At 46.9% G+C, this 14,383-nt stretch overlaps 1 protein-coding gene across 1 annotated transcript in view; it reads right to left on the bottom strand.

The window, feature by feature from the left end:
- The window catches only part of LOC135051255 (transient receptor potential cation channel subfamily M member 2-like), a 195,941-nt gene that overhangs the window by 154,233 nt on the left and 27,325 nt on the right, over positions 1-14,383 (bottom strand). The window contains exons 7-9 of the mRNA XM_063957338.1: positions 13,688-13,749; positions 11,367-11,567; positions 6,283-6,385 (exon numbers count right to left, since the gene is read on the bottom strand). Of these exons, the coding sequence (XP_063813408.1) occupies positions 6,283-6,385; positions 11,367-11,567; positions 13,688-13,749 (366 nt within the window). The remainder of the gene's footprint in view (positions 1-6,282; positions 6,386-11,366; positions 11,568-13,687; positions 13,750-14,383) is intronic.

Below are 14,383 nucleotides of genomic sequence, written 5' to 3'. Positions count from 1 at the left end.
TTACTGTCATTCACCAGCCTATAGCATGCAGTGGGGGCATCACCCTCCTGCATACATTACTGTCATTCACCAGCCTATACCATGCAGTGGGGGCGTCACTCTCCTGCATACATTACTGTCCTTCACCAGCCTATACCATGCAGTGGGGGCGTCACGCTCCTGCATACATTACTGTCATTCACCAGCCTATACCATGCAGTGGGGGCGTCACACTCCTGCATACATTACTGTCATTCACCAGCCTATACCATGCAGTGGGGGCGTCACGCTCCTGAATACATTACTGTCATTCACCAGCCTATACCATGTAGTGGGGGCGTCACGCTCCTGCATACATTACTGTCATTCACCAGTCTATACCATGTAGTGGGGGCGTCACGCTCCTGCATACATTACTGTCATTCACCAGCCTATACCATGCAGTGGGGGTGTCACGCTCCTGCATACATTACTGTCATTCACCAGCCTATACCATGCAGTGGGGGTGTCACGCTCCTGCATACATTACTGTCATTCACCAGCCTATACCATGCAGTGGGGGCGTCACGCTCCTGCATACATTACTGTCATTCACCAGCCTATACCATGCAGTGGGGGCATCACGCTCCTGTATACATTACTGTCATTCACCAGCCTATACCATGCAGTGGGGCATCACGCTCCTGTATACATTACTGTCATTCACCAGCCTATACCATGCAGTGGGGGCATCACGCTCCTGCATACATTACTGTCATTCACCAGCCTATACCATGCAGTGGGGGCGTCACGCTCCTGTATACATTACTGTCATTCACCAGCCTATACCATGCAGTGGGGGTGTCACGCTCCTGTATACATTACTGTCATTCACCAGCCTATACCATGCAGTGGGGGTGTCACGCTCCTGTATACATTACTGTCATTCACCAGCCTATACCATGCAGTGGGGGCATCACACTCCTGTATACATTACTGTCATTCACCAGCCTATACCATGCAGTGGGGACGTCACACTCCTGTATACATTACTGTCATTCACCAGCCTATACAATGCAGTGGGGGCATCACGCTCCTGCATACATTACTGTCATTCACCAGCCTATACCATGCAGTGGGGGCATCACACTCCTGTATACATTACTGTCATTCACCAGCCTATACCATGCAGTGGGGGCGTCACGCTCCTGCATACATTACTGTCATTCACCAGCCTATACCATGCAGTGGGGGCATCACACTCCTGTATACATTACTGTCATTCACCAGCTTATACCATGCAGTGGGGGCGTCACGCTCCTGCATACATTACTGTCATTCACCAGCCTATACCATGCAGTGGGAGCATCACGCTACTGTATACATTACTGTCATTCACCAGCCTATACCATGCAGTGGGGGCGTCACCCTCCTGTATACATTACTGTCATTCACCAGCCTATACCATGCAGTGGGGGCGTCATGCTCCTGTATACATTACTGTCATTCACCAGCCTATACCATTCAGTGGGGGCGTCACGCTCCTGTATACATTAGTGTCATTCACCAGCCTATACCATGCAGTGGGGGCGTCACGCTCCTGCATACATTACTGTCATTCACCAGCCTATACCATGCAGTGGGGGTGTCACGCTCCTGCATACATTACTGTCATTCACCAGCCTATACCATGCAGTGGGGGCATCACGCTCCTGTATACATTACTGTCATTCACCAGCCTATACCATGCAGTGGGGGCATCACGCTCCTGCATACATTACTGTCATTCACCAGCCTATACCATGCAGTGGGGGCATCAAGCTCCTGTATACATTACTGTCATTCACCAGCCTATACCATGCAGTGGGGACGTCACGCTCCTGCATGCATTACTGTCATTCACCAGCCTATACCATGCAGTGGGGGCATCATGCTCCTGCATACATTACTGTCATTCACCAGCCTATAACATTCAGTGGGGGTGTCACGCTCCTGTATACATTACTGTCATTCACCAGCCTATACCATTCAGTGGGGGTGTCACGCTCCTGTATACAGTACTGTCATTCCCCAGCCTATACCATTCAGTGGGGGTGTCACGCTCCTGTATACATTACTGTCATTCCCCAGCCTATACCATTCAGTGGGGGTGTCACGCTCCTGCATACATTACTGTCATTCCCCAGCCTATACCATTCAGTGGGGGTGTCACGCTCCTGTATACATTACTGTCATTCCCCAGCCTATACCATGCAGTGGGGGCATCACGCTCCTGTATACATTACTGTCATTCCCCAGCCTATACCATTCAGTGGGGGTGTCACGCTCCTGTATACATTACTGTCATTCACCAGCCTATACCATGCAGTGGGGCGTCACTCTCCTGCATACATTACTGTCGTTCACCAGCCTATACCATGCAGTGGAGGCGTCACTCTCCTGCATACATTACTGTCATTCACCAGCCTATACCATGCAGTGGAGGCGTCACTCTCCTGCATACATTACTGTCATTCACCAGCCTATACCATGCAGTGGGGGCATCACGCTCCTGTATACATTACTGTCATTCACCAGCCTATACCATTCAGTGGGGGTGTCACGCTCCTGTATACATTACTGTCATTCCCCAGCCTATACCATTCAGTGGGGGTGTCACGCTCCTGCATACATTACTGTCATTCCCCAGCCTATACCATTCAGTGGGGGTGTCACGCTCCTGTATACATTACTGTCATTCCCCAGCCTATACCATGCAGTGGGGGCATCACGCTCCTGTATACATTACTGTCATTCCCCAGCCTATACCATTCAGTGGGGGTGTCACGCTCCTGTATACATTACTGTCATTCACCAGCCTATACCATGCAGTGGGGCGTCACTCTCCTGCATACATTACTGTCATTCACCAGCCTATACCATGCAGTGGAGGCGTCACTCTCCTGCATACATTACTGTCATTCACCAGCCTATACCATGCAGTGGAGGCGTCACTCTCCTGCATACATTACTGTCATTCACCAGCCTATACCATGCAGTGGGGGCATCACGCTCCTGCATACATTACTGTCATTCACCAGCCTATACCATGCAGTGGGGGCATCACGCTCCTGTATACATTACTGTCATTCACCAGCCTATACCATGCAGTGGGTGCGTCACGCTCCGCAATATCACCGTCATTCACCAGCCTATACCATGCAGTGGGGGAGTCACGCTCCTGCATACATTACTGTCATTCACCAGCCTATACCATGCAGTGGGGGCATCACGCTCCTGCATACATTACTGTCATTCACCAGCCTATACCATGCAGTGGGGGCGTCACGCTCCTGCATACATTACTGTCATTCACCAGCCTATACCATGCAGTGGAGGCGTCACTCTCCTGCATACATTACTGTCATTCACCAGCCTATACCATGCAGTGGGGGCATCACGCTCCTGTATACATTACTGTCATTCACCAGCCTATACCATTCAGTGGGGGCATCACGCTCCTGCATACATTACTGTCATTCACCAGCCTATACCATGCAGTGGGGGCATCACGCTCCTGTATACATTACTGTCATTCACCAGCCTATACCATGCAGTGGGTGCGTCACGCTCCGCAATATCACCGTCATTCACCAGCCTATACCATGCAGTGGGGGAGTCACGCTCCTGCATACATTACTGTCATTCACCAGCCTATACCATGCAGTGGGGGCATCACGCTCCTGCATACATTACTGTCATTCACCAGCCTATACCATGCAGTGGGGGCGTCACGCTCCTGCATACATTACTGTCATTCACCAGCCTATACCATGCAGTGGAGGCGTCACTCTCCTGCATACATTACTGTCATTCACCAGCCTATACCATGCAGTGGGGGTGTCACACTCCTGCATACATTACTGTCATTCACCAGCCTATACCATGCAGTGGGTGCGTCACGCTCCGCAATATCACCGTCATTCACCAGCCTATACCATGCAGTGGGGGTGTCACGCTCCTGCATACATTACTGTCATTCACCAGCCTATACCATGCAGTGGGGGCGTCACGCTCCTGCATACATTACTGTCATTCACCAGCCTATACCATGCAGTGGGGGGCGTCACACTCCTGCATACATTACTGTCATTCACCAGCCTATACCATGCAGTGGGGGCGTCACACTCCTGTATACATTACTGTCATTCACCAGCCTATACCATGCAGTGGGGGTGTCACGCTCCTGCATACATTACTGTCATTCACCAGCCTATACCATGCAGTGGGGGCATCACGCTCCTGTATACATTACTGTCATTCACCAGCCTATACCATGCAGTGGGGGTGTCACGCTCCTGTATACATTACTGTCATTCACCAGCCTATACCATGCAGTGGGGGCATCACGCTCCTGTATACATTACTGTCATTCACCAGCCTATACCATGCAGTGGGAGCATCACACTCCTGCAGACATTACTGTCATTCACCAGCCTATACCATGCAGTGGGGGCGTCACGCTCCTGTATACATTACTGTCATTCACCAGCCTATACCATGCAGTGGGGGCATCACACTCCTGCATACATTACTGTCGTTCACCAGCCTATACCATGCAGTGGGAGTGTCACGCTCCTGCATACATTACTGTCATTCACCAGCCTATACCATGCAGTGGGGGCATCACGCTCCTGCATACATTACTGTCATTCACCAGCCTATACCATGCAGTGGGGGCGTCACGCTCCTGCATACATTACTGTCATTCACCAGCCTATACCATGCAGTGGGGGGCGTCACACTCCTGCATACATTACTGTCATTCACCAGCCTATACCATGCAGTGGGGGTGTCACGCTCCTGCATACATTACTGTCTTTCACCAGCCTATACCATGCAGTGGGGGTGTCACACTCCTGCATACATTACTGTCATTCACCAGCCTATACCATGCAGTGGGTGCGTCACGCTCCTGCATACATTACTGTCATTCAACAGCCTATACCATGCAGTGGGGGCATCACGCTCCAGCATACATTACTGTCATTCACCAGCCTATACCATGCAGTGGGGGCATCATGCTCCTGTATACATTACTGTCAGTCACCAGCCTATACCATGCAGTGGGGGCGTCACGCTCCTGCATACAGTACTGTCATTCACCAGCCTATACCATGCAGTGGGGGCGTCACACTCCTGTATACATTACTGTCATTCACCAGCCTATACCATGCAGTGGGGACGTCACGCTCCTGTATACATTACTGTCATTCACCAGCCTATACCATGCAGTGGGGGCGTCACGCTCCTGTATACATTACTGTCATTCACCAGCCTATACCATGCAGTGGGGGTGTCACGCTCCTGCATACATTACTGTCATTCTCCAGCCTATACCATGCAGTGGGGGCGTCACACTCCTGTATACATTACTGTCATTCACCAGCCCATACCATGCAGTGGGGGCGTTACGCTCCTGCATACATTACTGTCATTCACCAGCCTATACCATGCAGTGGGGGCGTCACATTCCTGTATACATTACTGTCATTCACCAGCCTATACCATGCAGTGGGGGTGTCACGCTCCTGCATACATTACTGTCATTCACCAGCCTATACCATGCAGTGGGGGCATCACGCTCCTGCATACATTACTGTCATTCACCAGCCTATACCATGCAGTGGGGGCATCACGCTCCTGCATACATTACTGTCATTCACCAGCCTATACCATGCAGTGGGGGTGTCACGCTCCTGCATACATTACTGTCATTCATCAGCCTATACCATGCAGTGGGGGCGTCACGCTCCTGCATACATTACTGTCATTCACCAGCCTATACCATGCAGTGGGGGCATCACGCTCCTGTATATATTACTGTCATTCACCAGCCTATACCATGCAGTGGGGGCGTTACGCTCCTGCATACATTACTATCATTCACCAGCCTATACCATGCAGTGGGGGCGTTACGCTCCTGCATGCATTAATAATCTGAGCTTTGTCCTAGGATGCAGCTTTGGATCATGTATGACTTTGGCCGGCTGTGTGTGTGACCTATGGGGTTGTACAGGCCAGCTACAGCAGATCTAACAAAGAGGCCAGGAAATCTCTGTAGTATGATGGAGATCCTGATATCGTCACTTCCCTGGAATGTTAGCGACATGTAAATCACCGTCAGTCAGCTGCCTATCTGCGTCCAACATCCCAGACCCATACTGCACCTGTGCAGTCCGGCGCATGAGCAAAATACCAAACAACAGTAGTTTAAGCATGCGCCGCACCTCCAACCACCATTATTTATGGTAGTTCACCAGTAAGCCCACCCCATGCTCTGACCTTTCAGGACTGCTTGGAGTATGGCCACATCCATCCCTTGGTCTTCATCGTTCTCCTCCCGAAGGATGGTCAGCAGAGATCCCATGCAGACAATATCCTGTATCTGTGGGATGAGAGGACATAAGGTGTAAGGGATATAGTATAATAGTATAAGTTGTGACATGTCACAGAGCCCTGCGCCGGCCTCTTCTGGTGGGGTGTAAGCGCCATATGGTCCCCGCTATGCGGTGTGAGGATCTGGATACCGGGGAGAGCAGCGCAGTTGTGGCTTGGCGAGGGGATACAGGGCTTTGGGATGGGGTGGGGAAGTTGTGAATGCAGCATGGAGTATTTGAGAGAGACTGACTTTGGGGTGTGTGGGAGGAAGGAGAGAGGGAGTCAAACTGTGGTGTGTGGGGGGGAGGAAGGAGAGATATACATATTTATATATGTATATTAAGTTTCTTATATAGCACAGATCATTTAGAATTCAATATATATATATACCCTGACGAAAATGCTGCTGCATTGAAATGTTGGCTGAAAGTGGCTGCCGTTGTATGTTTTATTCCTGAGTGCCGCTGGTGAAACTTGTTTATTTATACTGTGTATATATAAAATCTAAGGGGTCTCCAGAGATATCACTGTACTAGGCCTAAAAAGATTTCTGTTGCCGGCCCTGGCTAGTGGAATAACAGGGCAGGGACTTCCGCTGTCACTGGGATGGTGGGAAATGCAGGATGGACAGCAGGAGATGGGCAGATGTCTACAGAACCAGTATCAGTAAACTCATTTGCAATTTTAATAAAGCAGTGTCTTCCCCTGTAGAATCAGACCAATCAAAATGCATGGATTGTGAATCAGCCAATAGGCAAGCTTATAGAGCGGTCACATGTCTATGGCAGTCCCGCGGCCACCCACCTCTCCAGGACTGTTCTATGGGGACATGTCTGCAGGTCTCTATCATTAGAGCAGCCCACACAGCTGTACACTCAGAGGCGCTCCATGTACCCCATAGCGGTGTCACCATTTCCGCAGCACTGGACACACACCAGCACTCTATTACACCTGAAGTTTGTAGGGCACCGGCAGCATAGTGACCAGAATACTTGATATGGGTACAAAGTAGACTGACAGCTGTCAGCGGTAATGCAACCTTCCCTAACTTATCCTCCCACAACTTCCCTTACACATCTGACGCCCTCAATAGTCAACTGATACCCCCTTCAGACATATGACCAAGGAAATTTAGCAAAGCCAACTTAGACATAATGAGGGAAGCTTTAAGGGACATTGACTGGGAAATTTAAGAATACTACAGAGAAATGGGATGTATTAAAAATGCTTCTCTATAATTTATACTCGTAAGTTCATTCCTGTGGGCAGCAAATGAAGGAGTAATAATTCCAAACCAATCTGACTTAAAAATAGAGGCGAGCATTCAAAATGTATAAATCGGACGAGATGGAGGAATAATTTCAGTTCTATAAGGATTGTAACAAAATATGCAAAAAAGAAATCATAGCGTCTAAAATAGAAACGGAAAAGCTAATAGTAAAAGAAAGTAAATCAAATGCCAAAAAGTGTTTCAAATACATCAACAGTAAAAGATTAAAGAAAGAGAGTATAGGCCCTTTAATGGACAAGTTGGGCAGAAAAAATCAAACAAGTTTTCTCATCTGTATTCACAGGAGAGGACCAGATGACGGGATTGACGCATAACCTCAACAATGATAATGTCCCACTGCTAAATGCTTATTTAAGTGAGGAGGTAGTCTGTGACTGATTAAGAAAAATTAAGATTAATAAGTCACCTGATCTCGACGGAAGTCACCCAAGGGTTCTCATGGCACTACAATCCAAACTAGCAAGACCCCTATATTTTATTTTCAGTGGGGAAATTTCAATTGTTTGAAAAGTCAGTTGGGTGTCTATTTTTTCCTAGGAAAAAACAGACACCCAACTGACTTTTCAAACAATTGAATTCTCCCCAATGACTCACTTACATCAGGCATGGTCCCCAAAAACTGGCGTATAGCAGAAGTAGTGATGATATTTAAAATGGGAAGTAAATCTGAACCAGGTAATTATAGACCAGTAAGTCTTACATCCCTAGTGGGGAAAGAACTGGAAGGTATTTTAAGGTATAGAATACAGGAGTTCCTTGAAACCAATCAGGTTATTAATAGGAACCAACATGGATTTGTGAAGGATAGATCATGTCAAACTAACTTAATAGGCTATTACGAAACAATTAGTGCAAACAAAGATCAGAGTAAAGAGGTGGACGTAATCTTTTTAGACTTTGCTAAAGCTTTCGATGCAGTACCTCACATGAGACTTATCTACAAATTTAGAGAACTTGGGATAGGGAGCACAATATGCACTTGGGTTGAAAACTGGTTGGATAAAAGGGAGCAGTGAGTGGTGGTAAATGGAACATTTTCGAAATGGACTGAGGTACTAAGTTGTGTGCCACAAGGGTCTGTACTTGGACCACTATTGTTTAACATTTTCATAAATGATCTAGAAGTAGATCTAGAGTGCATGGTGTCAATTTTTGCAGACGATACCAAACTGTGTAAACTATGTAAGGTTATAAATTCAGAGGGAGATGCTGAGTCTCTTCAGAACGACTTATTTAAACTGGAAGCATGGGCAGCAAAAGGGAGAATGAGGTTCAGTATAGACAAATGTAAGGTAATGCACTTTGGTAGCAAGAACAAGACCACTAGCTACATACTAAATGGAAAAAACTAGGGGATTCTGTACTGGAAAAAGATTTAGGCGATCACATAGATAACAAACTGAGCAGCAGTACCCAAAGTAGGATTGCAGCAAAAAAAGGCAAACAAGGTATTAGCATGTATAAAGCGGGGAATTGACGCAAAGGATGAGAGTGTTATACTCCCATTATATAAATCACTAGAGAGGACACATCTCGAATACTGTGCACAATTATGGGCACCATACTATAAAAAGGATATCCTGGAACTAGAAAAGGTTCAGAGACGGGCAACCAAATTGATTAAGGGGATGGAGACGCTAGAATATGAAGAAAGGCTTACTATGCTAGGCATGTTTACACTGGAAAAAGGGAGATTAAAGGGGGACATGATTAACATTTACAAATATGTAAGGGGTCAATACACAGAGCTAGCGGGTGATTTGTTTTTGGTAAGATTATCACAGAGGACACGTGGACACCCGCTTAGGTTAGAGGAGAGGAGATTTCGCACACAGAGACGGAAAGGTTTCTTCACAGTAAGGACAATACGTATTTGGATAATGATATACAGGGTTATGGTGGGTAAATCATGTACTATAGTATTTAAATACAATAAAAAATAATAAAAAAGGAATAGACATAATGGTTAAACATTCACCACAGTTAGATTAGTTTTATGTTAAGATGTATTTCCCTGCTCAGTCCCGGGTTTTTCACCACTGAAAAATCCCCGGTTTTTGCTGGAGATCCCCTTTCAAACTACACCTGAGACCTGGGAAATTCCCGTGTTGACTTCTTTCAGACATAAGCTGGGACTGCCCTGTCATTCTACAAGCCAGGGCAGACCAGGCTACTCTCATGTCACGTGTCACACACACACACACACACACACACACACACACACACACACACACAAACAAGTCTTACACACACGTCATATACACACACATGCCAAACTCATACACACAGACATGTCACACACCAACAACCAGACCTCACCGCAACAGGCCACCTCTTTGTTGCCCCCTCCAGGCAGTCCAAATGCCAATCAGAGGCATCTAGTTGCCACCCGGGAGTAAATTCTCGGGTTGCGTCATTCAGTCCTAATCCAGGTTGTCTACACAGGACGTAAGTCCTGGGGAAAACCCTGGTCAATTGCAGGCTCGGCGACCAGGGAACATGTTCCAGGTTGGTGCTTTTCAGACACACCAAAATCTCGGGTTGATGCGAGTTCATGTGCAAAAACCCTGGATTTTGGAGGATGTCTGAAAGGGAAATGAGTGTGTTCTGCACTTGCTGCATCACTATCTGATTATGGGGCACATTTATTAGTTGTTGGGATTTCCACCTGATTATAATGACTTATTGTCACCATCATTTGCAGATGCTCTGGAGGGGAATTTGCATAATATTTGGGGTGAACAACAAAATCTGGGAGGACAGACGCACCCCTGGGCACAGCTTTAATATATTCCATTGGTCAGAGGCGTGCTGTGGCTCATTATCTGGAATTGGGGCTGAGCCTGCACCAGGTGTATTATTTAGTAGTGTGATAGATGTGCCATCAGTATGTGAAGCCATGCCACCGAGCGGTTGTAGAACCTGTGGTGAGTGAAGCGAGTCACCGGGCCCGATGCGTGTTGAGCGGACTTGCTGCCTCGCTGCTAGGATTCCGGCACGGGATGCCTCTGCCAGTGTACTGACAGCCAGAATCCCATCTGCCGGTAAAACATACCAGACCCGTATGTGTGGAGGCCTCCACCGAACAAGGGGCAGGACTGGACTATAAACCCAGTGCCCAGTCTCAGTCTCCAGCACAGCGGGTCTCCAGACACACACAGGCAACGTCATGATGTCTGACAATGTTGTCAGGCCCTTCAGATGCCTTCACCTTCCAGTGGTGAGCAGAGAGGCAGGATCCAGGGCACATTGGGGCAATTTCAGGCAAATGTGGAGGTTCACATGTTGAGTCTTGCACTCTGGGAGGCCTAAACTATTGCACTGCCGTAGCTACGGCTCTCAGTTACTGTATTGGGCTGCAGTATATATGGGGCAGGGGATGTAATAGGTAATATGTCCTGGGCTGCAGTATATATGGGGCAGGGGGTGTAACAAGTAATATGTCCTGGGCTGCAGTATACAGTATATAGTGGGTGGCAGTATACATGGGGCAGGGGATGTAATAGGTAATATGTCCTGGGCTGCAGTATATATGGGGTAGAGGGTGTAACAAGTAATATGTCCTGGGCTGCAGTATACAGTATATAGTGGGCTGCAGTATACATGGGGCAGGGGCTGCATCATACATTATGTTGGATATGAACACGTTATCATTATGGATACAATAGAATGAATATAAAAGATGTTTGTGACTCACTCTCTTGGTCCAGGTGATAATCTGAGTTTCGGTGAAGGTGTCGTACGACTCCTGGAAATAGTTCTGTAGTTTCTCCTTGATGAGGGAAATGGTGATTTTGGAAGAACCAAGATTTGCCACCTCTGAGATAATGTTTGCAACACGCCCGGATCCTTCCACGATGACACATGGGGTGTTATTACACATGGAGTTGTAAATGGTCTGCAGAAAGGACAATGTGGACATTGGGGAAATGGGTTACAGGAAAATAAAGCAGATACATCTATATCCTGAGGAGACCAAGAAAATATCACCCGGCATTGGGGGTCATTCCGAGTTGTTCGCTCTGTATTTTTTTGCACTACGGAGCGATTAGTCGCAAACTGCGCATGCGCAATTTTCGCAGCGCGCCTGCGCCAAGTAAATTAGCACAAAAGTTTGGTATTTTACTCACGGCGTAATTACGTTTTTTCATCATTCTGCTGATCGTAGTGTGATTGACAGGAAGTGGGTGTTTCTGGGCGGAAACTGGCCGTTTTCTGGGAGTGTGTGGAAAAACGCAGGCGTTGCAGGGAAAAACGCGGGAGTGTCTGGAGAAACGCGGGAGTGGCTGGGCGAACGCTGGGCGAACGCTGGGCGTGTGTGTGACGTCAAACCAGGAACGAAACTGACTGAACTGATCGCTATTTGTGAGTAAGTCTGGAGCTACTCAGAAACTGCTAAGAAATTTCTATTCGCAATTCTGCTAATCTTTCGTTCGCAATTCTGCTAAGCTAAGATACACTCCCAGAGGGCGGCGGCTTAGCGTGTGCAATGCTGCTAAAAGCAGCTAACGAGTGAACAACTCGGAATCACCCCCATTATCCTCTCCCTGTCACCATTATCTCAGCGTCAGTAGTAATGTCACAGTTACCATCTTCCATCATTTGTCTTCTGAGTTCTGACACAAGTCCTCATCTCTAACCTGCAATTTTATCACGTCTTTCTGCTTCGTAACTGCATTATATAAGTAGCGCAGTAACCTCAGCCAGGATTCGCCAAGTGGTCCTAAGCTGCATTGTAGACACACAGCCATTAATTACTCAGGGGATGGTATGTGTGTTGGGGGGAGGGGGAGGTGCGACACACTATATACTGTATCACCAAATAACCCTCAAATGTATTTATGTCTACATGTCCCATTAACTGGTGGCCCGAGATGGCATTTGTAGGAAGCCGAGGACCTCGATTTACAGCAGCAGCAGCTGCTCGATAATAATGTGCTGTACGTAATCAGCAATTCCTCTTATAAACATTCCCAATAATGTTTGCTGGGAATCAAAATGTATTTAAATACTTGGAAAAAGTGGGGAAAAAAAGGTGTTTACCCTAAAAAAAATGATTAACAGATGTATCAGCTATACAATCATTTTTTTAAAATAATACAGTATATTGCGGCAGTATCAATGTAGATGGCAGAAGTAGGACTGCACCACTAAGCACTCTACCAAGCTAATTACCCCACATTGTCAGTATATAGACAGTATGCCAGTCCCTTAGAGAGTGAGGCACGTTGTATATATCCCCTCTTTGACTTTCATCCTTACCTGTGGACAATAACAAATGTAATAACCATTGACAATTTCACTGTTGGCACATCATGCTATAGCCATGTCTATAGACCTTTATGTAGTCACTGCAGTGATTTTTGTAACCTGAGTTTTGAGTTGCTCCATGTGAATTGGTTTATACCTGTTTCCAGGGACTTGTGCTGCATGAGAAGAGAGTTGTTACTGTACTTGCTATTTAGTTTTTGTCTCAGAGTATGGAAGGAGCGTGCCATGACTCTGACAGGATTATGCCATCTCCATGGTAGAAATACTCCATCACTCTTCTACTAGTACTCTATCTCTGTGTAATTTTGCCTCCTCCTAATGACATGCAAAGCCATATTGTACAGATGATGACACTGACTACCTGGTAATTACTAATTTTCATACACTACCACGGGGCTCCCATCAGGATTTGGATTTCATCATAAAACTAGACAATATCCAACGAGACCAAAGACACAAGTCAGGAACTGGCAGGACAGTAACATCTAGACGTAGCCCTATGATGGGACAGGTGTCCAGTATCTCACAGACTGGAGGTCATGTTCCCATGCAGCATTAGATGGAGCTGATGCAGGTCATTCTAATCACATCCCAGAGTCAGCACTGAAAGGACCGGTGTCGGCAGATCAGTGTAGCGACCACATGGGGTGTGGACAGCTCTTGGGATCAGCACTAATGAGGCCACCAGAGAACGGGACATACAGTAGATACAATGTGAGGGGCACACATGGTTCTAGTGATACTCACATCAAGGGTATCAGGGCACCCGTCCAGCACCACACACACTGTAGGGATCTCTATAGTAGTTTCTGAAATACATAATAACATGATTTTATGAAGGACAATCCTATTCCTTGTATTACTAGATTATTTTAATTAATAATAGCTTATCCTAAAGATTATATGATATATGTTGTTTATATAGGAAATATGTGCCTGTATTGCATGTGCTGCTGCAGCTCTGTTCTGTGGTTTAATCGCTGTAGCAGCTGCATGGGATTATTGACCTTTGGAGGCTTGGCTGCAGGAGGCTGTTGATTGGCTCCTGTTTCCTTTATCTCCTGAACCTGCCTTGCACTGCTTGTCATAGAGTCGGGTTGCAGCAGAAGCCTTTGTCTCTCTGTCAAATCCCAGTCCTGTGAACTCTACTACCAAAGTATCCTTGCTAGACCCAGTCCTGTCTGGTTCCTGTCTGCCTTAGCATCAGCTGCAGTGTGGAAGACTCTACACAATACTTGTTTCTTTGTTTTGTCAGTACCTTAGGTCTTTCTACTTGCAATTCATTATCATGCTATTTGCATACAGCCGCTTCACACAAAACCACCACATTTGTCTCTATTACGACGGTGCCATTTTACTACAGTCTCTCTCTCAGGTCTCTTAAACCATGTACATAGTCACAGCCCTATTAGTCTGTCCTCAGACCAATTCCTGATCTCAGTC

Source organism: Pseudophryne corroboree, chromosome 2 (genome assembly GCF_028390025.1).
Source record: "Pseudophryne corroboree isolate aPseCor3 chromosome 2, aPseCor3.hap2, whole genome shotgun sequence".
Lineage (NCBI taxonomy): Eukaryota > Metazoa > Chordata > Amphibia > Anura > Myobatrachidae > Pseudophryne > Pseudophryne corroboree.
Note: the sequence above shows the minus strand (reverse complement) of the source record. Positions and strands in the feature narration are given on the sequence as shown.